The 13532-nt window shown below is 44.5% G+C and overlaps 1 protein-coding gene and 1 long non-coding RNA gene across 2 annotated transcripts; one reads left to right on the forward strand and one right to left on the reverse strand.

Annotated features, from left to right (window-relative positions):
* Positions 1–931: 931 nt before the first annotated feature.
* LOC116221728 lies at positions 932–1386 on the reverse strand. The gene is made up of 3 exons (XR_004164250.2): positions 1278–1386; positions 1139–1201; positions 932–1055 (listed from the first exon to the last, which is right to left on the reverse strand). It is a non-coding gene; the product is annotated as an uncharacterized LOC116221728 (long non-coding RNA).
* Positions 1387–9188: 7802 nt separating this feature from the next.
* LOC105904802 (extracellular calcium-sensing receptor-like) lies at positions 9189–12958 on the forward strand. Its single transcript, XM_012832737.2, has 7 exons — positions 9189–9203; positions 9479–9642; positions 9856–10144; positions 10369–11190; positions 11305–11526; positions 11720–11843; positions 12057–12958. The coding sequence occupies exons 1-7, from the start codon at positions 9189–9191 to the stop codon at positions 12956–12958; spliced, it is 2538 nt and encodes an 845-aa protein (XP_012688191.2).
* The last annotated feature ends 574 nt before the right edge of the window (positions 12959–13532 follow it).

Here is a 13532-nt window from a genome sequence, read left to right on the forward strand (position 1 = left end):
AGAGGAAGAGATGCCGTCAGTCATAGCTATTTAAGTGCTCCTGAGGGGGCAGGCTCAGGAGAATGATTGACGTCTTCTCAGCCATTCGCCGTGAGTGAATAGTGCTTCGATTGGCTTTGTGACTGTCACGTCCCATGTGTTAGATCTGGTCCCTGCTAAGGGAACCATGGTTACATTCGTAACCTAGATGTTTTGTGAGGACGTCATAGTGGGCCCAACAATACATTTAATGTAGTACATCCAACCAATCTTAGCCAACTCGTCTACTTTCCTTGTGTAACAGGAGCTATAAGGGGGAACTCCACAGCCCTGTTTAAGTAGCCAACTACGCCACCCTGGGAATTGCACCCAGAGAATATTTAAACTAAATGTCCTAATAGGCACATCAGCCCTTGAGAACAGGTTCGAAACACACACCACACAAGAGTCGTGAATTCCACAAGATGTTATTTATTATAAAGATATGTAATTATGAGGTGTATGCTTATAGAGGAAGGGATGGACCTAGACAGACTGAGAGATTAGTCAAAGTAGAAAAGGCATTTATTTAATAATCAATAAAAGGGCTTAAACAATCAGCACCCTGAGGTTCAGGGCTGACAAACACGCTAGGGAAGGGAATTAAAGGGAAACAAACTATAGCAGGCAGAGACTTACCTTAGAGGGGCGGCAGGCTAACTGGGAAGTGTGCTTAAGGACTCACACCACCCTTGTGAAGGCAAACACGGCACAGCACACGAAAAGTGACCAGAGTGACACAGCAACCACACAGCAACCAATGATCACACGTGAATATGCACTGACGGGACTCCACCACCAGGTGACTAGCCCCCCTCCAGGATAGCACAATGCCTGCTCATACAAACAAAAGGGGATAAAGAAAATATGATGGTGACTCGTTGGTGACTCCAGCCCTCCACCAGGCCGGGTTGTGTCTGCAGAACACAAATCATAATTAAAAACCTAACGGAGGTAAAATGATGCCAATAGGGAGATTTAAATAAAATACCCACGTTACTCGGAGACACTGGCTGCCGCGGGAACGTGCGTCCTCACTAAACAATCATGACACGGATATAAGTATGATTATAAAAATTCAATGACCAGGTCTGCTAACCCATTCACGAACAGCGCATACCTGGAACTAGAGTGAACAACCGTTCTCGAGGTCAGCGAAGGAGGAGATGATCACAACACCAGGCTACAATAAAGGACGAAGTTAGTCCACAGTGTGATATAAATTCCACGCAACTGGCTTAGAGGCGAAGACAACCTACCGCGGGATAAACAGGAAGCCACTCTGCACAGGAGGTAGCGATTCACAATCTCCAGATATTGCACACTTCCAGGCTTTTATAGCCACACCCAAGCAATGGCCACTAATTACTCAGGTGTGCTGAACGAGTGCAGTGACGTGAGCATAGGTGAATTCATCTCACTACAATCGCTTAACTTTAGAAAATACTGTTGCTTGTCTCACTTCCTCTTCCTGCTTGTGAATGAAGCTGGTCACCATCTGCCTCTTCTGACAAACGTCACCAGAACCAAACCTTCCTTTTTGTATCTGCCCAATAATATCCTTATGATTCTACTTATACCTTCACAGCTGGAGTGGTGTTTTAAACCACCAAATCATCAGTCATTTCCAGGCTTGACTCATTAGCAGCACCAAAATCCCTTTCCCAACATTGCCTTTTTCATAACCTTATCAAACCTCTCCATCTCTGAAACAGTGACATACGTTGCAACGTAATTGTTATGTTCCCTCTATAATATATATATTAACTATGCAGTGTGTTCACTCAGCACTGTAACGTTCTGGTGGTTTAGTGATCATCACTGGATAGCGTCTTACTGTCTCCTTACCTGTATGCCCAGTCTTTTGGAGATTTGGTGGGCTCAGGAACTTGATAGTCAGGCTTTTGTTGGTGAGGTGTATTAGAGTGAAGTGTGGTGCGGCTATCACTCTGGGGTAGTAACACCGGGGGGCTTACAGGAAGGTACACTGCAGTCTGGTGCAGCTCTGGATCGGGGCGTGTCAGCATCTGATCCACATGGCGTTTCCATACTCCCACATTTACCCTGTACAACACTGGACCTGTCTTTTCCATAACAATACCTTGTGTCCACTTCTCCTCCCCCTTCCTGTAGTCACGCAGAAGGACTGGCTCCCCATGGGCATCCTGTGTTCTGTGCACTGTTCCAGCAACACTGGGTTTCAGGAAATCCATTTGAGAACGCAGCCTGTGTCTGAGGAACAACATGGCTGGCGTTTCATTCGTTGTTGTGTGGGGGATGTTGTGGTATGCCAGTAGAAACGTATCAAGGCGTTGTTGCACCAGTGCTGTGCTTTTGGAAGATTTTAAGGCCTGTTTTTATGTGCGCACAAAACACTCGGCCAAGCCATTTGTAGCAGGATGGTACGGCACTGAGCAGATGTGTTTGACTCCATTGGACTTCAGGAATGCACTGAATTCTTCAGAACATAACTGAGGTCTTGAATGGTCTTACAGAGCATTCACACCTTTGCATTGGAATGCGTTGATCCGTCAGGGTTGACAGATTCCCATTCACTTTGAATGGGGTGACGTCATCCTTTGCCGAACTGAATTGTGGCTCCGTTGGGTTCTGTTGCGTTGCGTTTCATGCATTGCTTGCAGCAAGAGTTGAAAAATGTTCAACTTTTCGTGAGGCAATGCATGTGTCAGCCAATCAAATTGCCTTTCATGCATAACTGACAGCACAGGCACTAGCCAATCAGATCCCGTATATGCTCACGTCTAAAAAGCGGCAAGCTCAAAACAAAAGATGGTGGACCAAACTCCATAGATGGTCGTATTTGTACCTAAAAGTTGTTTGTTTTACTTTTTTTTTGCTTAGATTTTTTTTAAGTTATCGAGAAATAGACACTGTACCCCTTTATTGTAACTGAAAAATACGTCTGATAGGATTTGCGAGGTGTCTGAGCCCCGTATTTAATGTTAGCATAAAAGGTAAACAGCTTGCTAGTGGCGTGATTGGTTTGTTGACCTGTCAATCTCACTATAACGTCTCTGGTATCAACAGAACCCCACGCGCCAGGGTTCCATGGCAATGTTCCGAAAGCCCATTATTCCGACAGCCCGCTTTTCCGAAATTGTGAGCACAGCAACGTGAACCACTATAGCCCACATGCACATCCCAATGAATCACACAATCATAAATGCATTTATTTCACAAGCATGAACTTTAATTCAGAATATTATTATACACACATGGCATTTGCATCGCGATGATAGCCTACAAAAATACTTTTATGATTGTCAACGCATGCATGCTTTGCCAGTGCTTGAAAAGATTTGCGTAATGTCCTGCGACAATCTGCCGGTGATTTCCTTCGCATGAGTGGTACCCTATATTAAAAACCAGAGTAGGCTGTTAACAAATATTGCCTAGGAAAAGTTATATGCGTGATAGCCCGGCGAGCGTCTCCGCTCCGCTGCACAAATTAAATGCTGCATGTTTTGTGCCACTTAAAATATTTCTAAATTTCGCCAGGAGGACTATTTTTCGGAATATTGAGATTTTGGAATATCGGGCTTTCGGAACACTGGGCCGTCCCCACGCGCCAGACTCCTCCTCCGACATCCGTTGGATCAACGCATTCTAGTATTTTTCAGGCATTTGATTTGAAGTCGAACTTACTGAAACGTTGCCCTCCTGGGGCCCGTTCGTCGTAGGGTTGAAGCTAAGTTAATCAATTGGCCTTTTAGCCCGTTAAGATTAGCGAGCTGACTGAGAACAGCAAATATCGGTTCGTTAACGGCTGATCCGCATCCAAATCATGTGGTTAATTTCAAACAGGCTAAACTTACCGGGGCATTTGCGCGTGCACGTCCTACTTCAAAAGGCACGAAAGGTCGATCACCAAAACAATGATTTTCTAACGGTATAATGGTTCTAAACTCAAAGAAAATTGCTCTTTTTTTCTCCGCTGGTGAGCAGGAGATGAACATGAACGCTTATGAAGAATACAAGACCATAATCATGGCAAAATTCAACACCGCCACCGCTGTGAGAGCAAGGTGTGTTGGGATGTTTATAGGGTGATATCTATGTATGAATAACTGGCGGCAAGTGTCAACTGGTACAGAGGATCCCTCTACCGGTTCGAAACTACAAGGTTGCTAGTCCGAATCCCCTCACCTCCTTCCTCGATATAGTTTTACATTTTCTTGTAAGTCAATTTGATTAAAAGCGTCTGTTAAATGACTAAATGTATTAATAACAAATGCAATAAATTGAAGCAGTGAAAATAAATTGTCTGTATTTCTCTCTATTCTTATCATGAGTCCACCTTAATCATTTTCTACAATAACGATATGCTATGGTGTACTAATAACGCTCATATAATTATGAGTGCTTTGTTCTCCGCATCACCGACACTACAAAAATGTACCACTCACAAAAAAGCCACTCACAAGACAGTCAATGTTCGACTGTGGTGTTTGCAATAAATGACTCGAGAAGGTCTTGTAAATTAATGATTCCTTGTCGGCTGAATCGGTAGCGCTCATACAAGAATAATTGATCTTGGCGATTGCAAAGAACTCTCTCCCTCCGCTAATCTTATTAACTATCTAATATCAGTCCTTGGTCAATGGGATCCCTCCTTTTTCCAGGGGTGTGGCAAGCTTATCCAGCTACACTTAAGTTAGCCTGCCCTGGAGCAGGTTAGTGCTAATCGATATGTGACTGTAGCCTGGGCACCAGGTTAGGACTAGGTTCCATTAGTCTCTCTCCTTTGTGCGCTCTCTTCCCAGTGCCAATCACGTCTCTAATTGGGGGGTGGAGTGGGCATCTGGTAGGCCACCTAAATGCCGTAGAGGTAGGCGTGTATATATATAGACACCTGGGGTCCTTAGGCCGGTATGTTATCACTCTGCTGCTGGCACTGGTGTGAGGAAGCAGTGATGTGGGTGCTGTCTCGAACTACGAAGTGTGTATGGGGAAGCAGACGCTGATTGAACCGCGGTGTACCAGTGTTTTGCGTGATCATTTCCGTGGACAAGCACCCGCTGGGTATTGTGGCTGCCGTGGGGTACCTGCTATAAACGTAGCGTTCCTTGCATCCGGTAACGTGAGCGGCAGACTGTTTAACTGCAACCAGCATTTGGAGTGTGTTGCTGTTGCTGTTCTCTATACGTATGATTGTGGTGGTGATTATTGCTTAACTAGATTTTGGTTTGTTTTTCCTCTAGCCTGTTGATTGTAACAAGTATTGTAAGTGAGAGTGCAGTTATTGTACATCACAGGCTAGAGTGGTTTCTTTATTCCTTTGTTTTGTCCCCCCCTCCCTCTCGTGTAGCCAGCCTCGGTGGTGGTGGAGCCAGGGTAGCATACAGGGCCCTTTTGAGAAGGCAATCTCCCTAGTTCCCCCTCTTGCACTTAATGTGTAGCTTAGACATGTGACAGGAAGTTGCTGTGAAGCCTAAAGTCCTTAAATCAAGTTTATCAGAGTGACATTTAGTTGCAGTGTGTCTATAGACAGTGATCACGTGTGATTGGGACCCTAACCCTTCTATTTGTGGTTCTCATTGTCTTCTCTGGCTCCTGTGCCGTTAGCTTGGCGATTCCCCCCTGTATTCACTTGTTATTTATTTTACTGTTGACCAACCAAACCAACACTTTAATACCATGTATTAATAAAGACTATTTTTATACTTTTCTAAGAACCTGTGTCTGTACGGATTATTGAGACAGAGTTCCCCTTGCTCTGGCCTTAGCACAGACAAATTGAGATCAAGGGGTGGCGTAGTCAGCTGTACACTAGGGGGCGCTACATAACTATGGTGATTTATCAAAAGTTGCTTCCACGAACCAAAAAGAGGGGCGTTTTTTATCTTAGCCTTAAAATTAGCTCGCTAAACCGCTTAGCGAGCTACGACGAATACCCCCCTGCTAGAGGCAAAAATGTCCTCAATGCGTGGAATTGGGTACCTATCTACGCAGAGAGCTTGGTTGAGGGTGACCTTGAAATCGCCACAAAGTCTCACTGTGCCATCCTTTTTGTTGACAGGCACCACGGGTGTGGCCCAGTCACAATAATAATAATAATAATGCATTGAATTTGTAGCGCACTCTTCATTCAGTTGAATCTCAGAGTGCCATAGAGCCCGTACATAGTAAAAACATAGTTAAAACATAAACTAGTAAACATAAGCGTAATATAATTTTTTAAAATATTTTTTGCTTCACTGGTGAGATTACCCCAAGCCCATTGAGGCGCTTCAGCTCGGCCTACACTCGAGGTCGAAGAGCAGTGGACACATTACGTGGCAGGCAGAATTTGGGTACACTGTTAGGTCTAACAGTCAATGTGGCTTCAATTTGTTTCATTGGGCCTCTTCTCGAACATTTTCTGAAGTGTCTTCTGAAATGTTTCTTACGGACTTCGGAAGACCAACGTAAGAAAAGATCTCTGCCTAATTCATGAACGCCTGAAAATGGGTTCTTACAGAGCATGCACACGTACGCGTTAGAATGTTGTTAAGAAGCTAGTTAGGAAAGGAATGACATTAACAAGCCACACTTGAATCTATCACTGTTTAATCTATTTGCATCAGACCATTGTTCAAAACCGGTTTTTAAATCTGACGTGAAAAGTTTCAAAACGGTTTTCCCCCCTTTACACGCAAATGTTTTGTTGCATTTGCTGCACGTCGCTTTGTTTGAATCTTTTTGTGCGAAATACAGCCACACTTTGATCGTTTACCTTTCGGCATTTTCTCTGTTAAAAGGTTGATGGATAGCTAGCTACTGTAGCTATACAAACGGTAGGCTGTCGTTACCTGCTGCCAGGGGCGTGGTCATCAGAGTAGTGTAACATTAACTAGCGCAAGTGAGGCGATGCTTATGTTGGCTGTAACGTCCATTTTAGGCCACCAGTGGCAGTATTTCAATCGGCTCAGGCACCGAAAGGAAGCACTGAAATATTTGTTACTTTTCGGTCCGGTAGGCACTGGTCGTATAGGAACCATATTGGCACCGGTTTTCGGTACCCAACCCTAAGGCTATATCCACGCGATTGGGTTTAGTGCTTATTTATTTATTCACTTACATTTGCAGTGTTCGTGTAGTGCTTTTATTTATTTTAGTACATTACGATGCCTCATAGAATCATGACTATAAATGTGAAACGTAATTGTTAATGATACAAATATTCTCGTATTTATTATTATTATAATAATTTAAATCCGAGGATGTCTGTAAAGTTGATGTGAACTAGCCTGACGTTGTCAAACTAATAATTCTAGTCAAAATATGAGTCTGATACTGCTCCATTGGGCTGTGATTATGGGGCGTGTTTCAACCGAACCAGGGTAAAAAAAAATGCCTCTTCGCTCCTACAACCAATCAGAGTGACGTGGTTGATTACATTACTGTTGATCATCTGTCCATCATCCTATAAAGCCCGCCCTGACAATTTGATTGGTCGGAACCAATTTTTTATCAGAGATAGTTTTTCCCCAACGGAGCAATGCCAGACCGAACTTCCCGACCTCAAAAATATTGTGGGCGGGGCTAAGTACGGCTAGCCCCCAGGCTAGATGTGAACGCAATCACCAACGATTTCTCACAAATTCAGCCCTTAACAGCTAACACGCTAGCTCACTAGCTAGCTTCCAAAGTGGTTGTTCTTTTGTCGTCCAAACTTCACCAAACACCGGCACTTTATTCGCAGATGATGAGAAAAGTCTTCAGGACTACGCAACTCGTCGCCAATTTATGTTATGTGGCCTCTAATGTTCTAGCTATATGCAACCATTTCACATGCACACACACAGAGAAACACTTGTAGCTTGTTCTATCACTTCAGCTAGTCTAGTTTATTACGAATGAGAATTTATACATGACACAGGTGCCACCTAGTGGTCACCATAAATGAAGCAACATTCAGCTTCGTACATAACAGTAATAATTGTCTGGAAAACTGTGATATGGTAGCTAGAATGCTCTCTGTGACAGAATGTGTTTGACCAAAGCCCTTTAACTTTCAGTGATATAACAGTTTAGTGGATGGAATGCTTGTGGAACAGATGTTGAACAAAATTATCGTAGTATAGTGGATTCTGCACACATCTTGTGCCACAAAAGTATATATTTTGGAACTGTACTACATGGACAGACTTACTTTTGTCTAAGGAATGAGTTTCTGTTTCAGTTTCTTAGTGAGAAATGCACTCATCCTTTTGTCCACAAAATGAAAAGCACAGTCATTTTAGTGCAAAATACGAGTCATCCATTTTGTTTTCTGTGCACAAAGGGATGTGCTCTCTTTGATATTTTGTGGACTCAATACTAACGTGTTTGTGTTTCTCGTAGGGCCCCTAATACCCCCTTGCAGGATCACTACCAGTACCTTAGTTCTAAAGATCAATTAGATTGGGCTGTGTACCTCAGCTCTTTTCTTTTAGTCTAATTAAATTAAGGCAGTCTCCTGAGCCAAGACAACTCTGCTACTGTTATTACTGTTATTTCCCGGTGCTGAGAATGCTCCCTCTTGAGTGTGGAGTCCTGGGGGAGGCCATCATCAGGCACACTTACCAGGCTTTAGAGGGAGTCTCCTGATAGAATTAGATAGGAAACGTGGGGATGCATTGCCTAAGGCAACAAAACAATTAAACTCCTTTCCTTCCTTTGTCCTCCATCTGTCTGTCTCATATTGCCCCCAGCACTTAAAATAATGAATACTGGTTCAAAAGTACCCAAAACAGCACCGTTGCTAATTTCTCTAAGCAGAGCCCTAATGAGTCAATAATACATTCCCAAGATTCTGGGCCCTAACCACAGGGCCCTCAATTACTACTGAGACTTACACATGAGTACAATTTTCTTTCACTTCTTATGTGTTTCCACAGATGGCTGTCTCAGTTTGTTTTGGGGTAGAAAGGTCTGTCCATTTTGAAGAACTTATCACATTGTTATTTTAATTTTGAAACTCTGAACTCGTTGTGTATCCAGTAAATATACAGCAGACAGCTGGTGTTTACATACTAGCAAAGTGAGTTGTTACTTTGCAGAGTAGCAGAAGAGAGTGACTGTCTGAACAGATTATCTGCAAGAATCCACAAGATGAAGATTCATAATATTATTGCTGATAGGTCTTTCCATTGGGTTGTGTCCCTCGAGACCGGGTCTCTATAAGGATGTCAAACAGAGCGGTAACAGTCCTATAAAGGTGGCTGTCTACAGGATGCAGTATATTTTAGTGAGCACCTGAATTTGGATGTGTGTGTTGTATTTTTGTGTGTATGCGTGTGTGTGTGTGTTTGGTTGCATCTAAAACAGTTTTCAGCAGGGCCAATCCAATGCTTTGCAAGATGCTGGGTGATTTTTTATCTTAAGCTGGTTATCAGAGAGAATGCATTACGGTGTGTTCACGTGTGCTAGGCTGGTGATCATTGCTGGGCTTCTATGGTCACATGTGTCTCTGCAGCCCCTGCGAGCGCAGGAGTGTCGCCCCCTTGGAAACCCCTCAGAGCTCCCGGTGCTAGCGAAGAAGGGAGACGTCGTCCTGGGGGGTCTCTTCTCTCTACACGATACGGTGCTGGAGAACGCGCTGTCATTTACCTCACCGCCAGCTCCTGCTCAGTGCTCTGGGTTGGTGAAATCCAACTATAAATCTCCTTTGTCTTTTTTAACGGCTCTGTTCAGTGTATGCATCTGCGTGAAGCTCTTTTATATGAAGCTGTATTCTAAAATGTCAAGGGAGTGTTTTGTTAAGGTTAACATGAGATGTGTCAAAAATGTGTTAGAAAAGATATGTCTTGGCTCTCAACACTAACTTTGCACTGTCTGCTTTATCCACTTCAGGTTTAACTTCAGGACATTTAGATGGATGCAGACTATGATATTTGCAATAGAGGAGATCAACAAAAATCCAAATCTTCTGCCAAACATCACACTAGGATACCAGATCTATGACTCTTGCAGCACACCTGTCCAAGCCCTTCGCACAGCCTTAGCTGTGATGGGGGGCCAGTCTGGGGAAAACAGTGGGGGCACACAGTGCAGAGGAACAGTGCCTGTGGTTATTGGGGATGGTGGGTCCACACTCTCACTGGTAGTGGCAAGATTCCTTGGGGTTTTTCATGTTCCGCAGGTATGAAATCTTTCATCTTAAATTCAAAACCACAGCTTCAGCCTTGATGGTAATCTATGTCTACGACTGCCACTGTATCTGTAAAAAGATTCTCTAAAATTCTCTCCTTTCCTCTCCTTTCTTTTTGCTGTCTTGTCCTCTCTCCTCCACATCTTTGTTATTGTCCTCTATGTTCCTTTTTTCTTATTTGTTTGATCTCACCCTGTTTTATATTCTCTCCACAGGTAAGCTATTTCTCTAGCTGCGCCTGTCTGAGTAACAAAGTTGAGTTCCCTGCCTTCCTGAGAACCATGCCTAGTGACTTTTTCCAAGTGGATGCCCTGGCTCAGCTGGTGAAGCACTTTGGCTGGACGTGGGTTGGAGTAGTGGCAGGCGACGACGCTTATGGGCGAGGGGGCGCGCAGATCTTTGCGGAGGAGGTGAAGAAGCTCGGGGCCTGTGTGGCCCTTCATGAAATTATCCCTAAGAACCACGACAACACCCAGATGGCCCGCATCGTGGAGCGAATCCAAAAGTCGGGGACTCGGGTGGTGCTGCTGTTTGCCGTTGAGCAAGATGCTGGAGCGCTCCTCAGGGAGGCCCTCAGGCAGAACCTGACGGGCATCCAGTGGTTGGCTAGTGAGGCCTGGATCACCGCTGCTGTGCTCTCCAGCCCACAGTTTCACTCCATCCTGAAGGGCTCCATGGGCTTTGCGATTCGCAGGGCTGATATCGCTGGACTTAAGCCCTTCCTGCTTCGCTTGAACCCCTCATTTGACTCCCAGGACCCATTTATCCAAATGTTCTGGGAAAATCTCTTCAGTTGTTCACTACATCATGGAGATGATGTAGACTCAACAGATAAACCACCATGCTCTGGCTCTGAAGAGCTGGTCAGTACAAAGAACATTTATGCCGATGTAACTCAGCTCAGAATCTCTTATAATGTATATAAAGCAGTGTACACCATGACTTATGCCCTGGAAGCTATGGCTACATGTGAGCCAGGCAAAGGGCTTCTCCATGAAGGGGCATGTCCTAACATGTCCACAATACAGCCGTGGCAGGTTGGACCATCATTGTCTCTTTGTAGATAGTATATTGTTATGTTATCTGAATGAAATGTTTATCTGTTTATCTATTCTTTACGAGTGTCCTTCTTTCCTTCCTTTCTCTGTAAGCTCCTGGAGTACCTGAAGCAGGTGGAGTTCACAAATGACTTTGGTGAGGAAATGAAATTTGATGAGAACGGTGACCCAGTGGCCATGTATGATCTGATCAACTGGCAGCTGACCGCAGATGGTGAGGTGGCGTATGTCACAGTTGGGAAATTTGATGAGACCACACGCGACAAACTGGAGATTGACGAAGAAGCCATCCTATGGAGGGGGAACACTAAAGACGTGAGTCTCAGATATGTGTCAGTGTTCTCACATATAACTCCCTGTTTTTGAATTCTGTTTAATGTCAAATGTTTTTTTAACAGTGTACAGTGTATTTAATATTCAGTTTTCATTGAGTGCAGCAGTAGATAATTAGTGATGGTGTGTGACTGACCCTTTTACTGGTGTAGTGTCTCCCCACTCTGCTCCCCAGATCCCTCTCTCAGTCTGCAGTGAAAGCTGTCCCCCAGGCACCAGGAAAGCCAACAAGCCTAATTTCCCTGTTTGCTGTTTTGACTGTATATTGTGTGCAGCTGGGGAGATTAGCAATCAGACAGGTGAGTGAGTCAGTGTTGTGGGGGTTTCATTCAGATGACAGATTGTGTTTTCTCTTATGTAACTGTATAACCAAAGACAAAAAATTTACACCACTATATTAGCACCACTTTTAAAAAAAAGTTGAGTTCTAAAATTTCCACTTCTATATGAAAAGAATTTCAATGAATCTGATTTGATTCCTGATTCCACTTTTGGTACTTATTTTGTCTTAGATGCCATAGAATGTGAACAGTGTCTGCCTGAGTTCTGGTCCAACGCGAAGAGAGACACCTGTGTTCCCAAGCAGGTGGAGTTCCTATCTTACAGCGACACCATGGGCATTACCCTGGCGGTAGTGGCCCTCGTGGGCTTCTGCTGCACTCTCACAGTCATCCTGATTTTTGCCTGCAACAGAAACACTCCCATTGTCAAGGCCAACAACTCTGAGCTCAGCTTCCTCATCCTCGTCTCTCTGGGCCTGTGTTTCCTGTGTGCCCTGCCCTTTATCGGAGAGCCCACCCCCTGGACCTGCATGCTGCGGCACACAGCGTTTGGCATCACCTTCTCCCTCTGCATCTCATGCATACTGAGCAAGACTGTAGTGGTCCTCATGGCCTTCAGAGCGACGCTTCCCGGCAGCATGGTGATGAAGTGGTTCGGCCCTTTCCAGCAGAGGGCCATGATATCCGCAGGAGTCGCGGTGCAGGTGGTCATCTGTGGGGTGTGGCTGGCGGTGGCACCGCCAACGCCACGTAGGCTGTTGAGCCGGGAGAGCAGGCGTATCATCCTGCTCTGTGATGAGGGCTCTGCACTGGCCTTCTCGCTGATGCTAAGCTACATAGGACTGCTGGCCAGCCTCAGCCTCTTGCTGGCCTTCCTGGCCAGGAAGCTCCCTGGCAGTTTCAACGAGGCAAAGCTCATCACCTTCAGCATGGTGATATTCTTCGCCGTCTGGGCAGCTTTTGTGCCGGCCTATGTCACCTCTCCGGGGAAGTACACCACTGCCACAGAAGTATTCGCTATTCTGGCCTCCAGCTACGGCCTCATGATTTGCCTGTTTTTCCCCAAGTGCTACATCATTTTACTGAAGCCAGAGAAGAACACTAGAAAACATATGATGTCTAAAACTACATAGGACAAGAGATACTGAGATGACACATCAGAGTTTAAGCACTGATGTTCATATTTAAAAAGTAATAAATGTTCCTACGTTGTATATACTGAGCAATGGTAAATTAGACGATTGATTAATAAATGATAATTTTTTGATGATGATACTGTAAAAGTAAAACGAATAACTGCTTGCTTATAAATACAACAGTTTCTCAAAAGTGGAGCTCCCTGCTCATGTATTTCTGCCTTCTGTCCACAGAGTTGTGCTATTGTACAGTAGAGCTCTAAATAAAGCCCAGGTACTATTTCAACAAAGCTCAACATATTTCCAATCGTATTTCAACATATCAGCATAACATGTGCACCTACACCATATAGGATATCCATTTCAAATGAACAAGCATGTCTATCCACATATGGGTGTGTATAAGTTTGATATGGCCACTAGTGGGACTCTCACCTGCATATGTGTGCTCTCTAATGTGTACAGTCTTATTGTTTGTGGAAAATGCCCAGCCGTCTCTGATTAATGAATTCCCAAATTTCCTATCCTGTCAGCGTACAAACATCCCACCTTACTGCGCCTCCCCCGACAC

Source organism: Clupea harengus, chromosome 9 (genome assembly GCF_900700415.2).
Source record: "Clupea harengus chromosome 9, Ch_v2.0.2, whole genome shotgun sequence".
NCBI lineage: Eukaryota > Metazoa > Chordata > Actinopteri > Clupeiformes > Clupeidae > Clupea > Clupea harengus.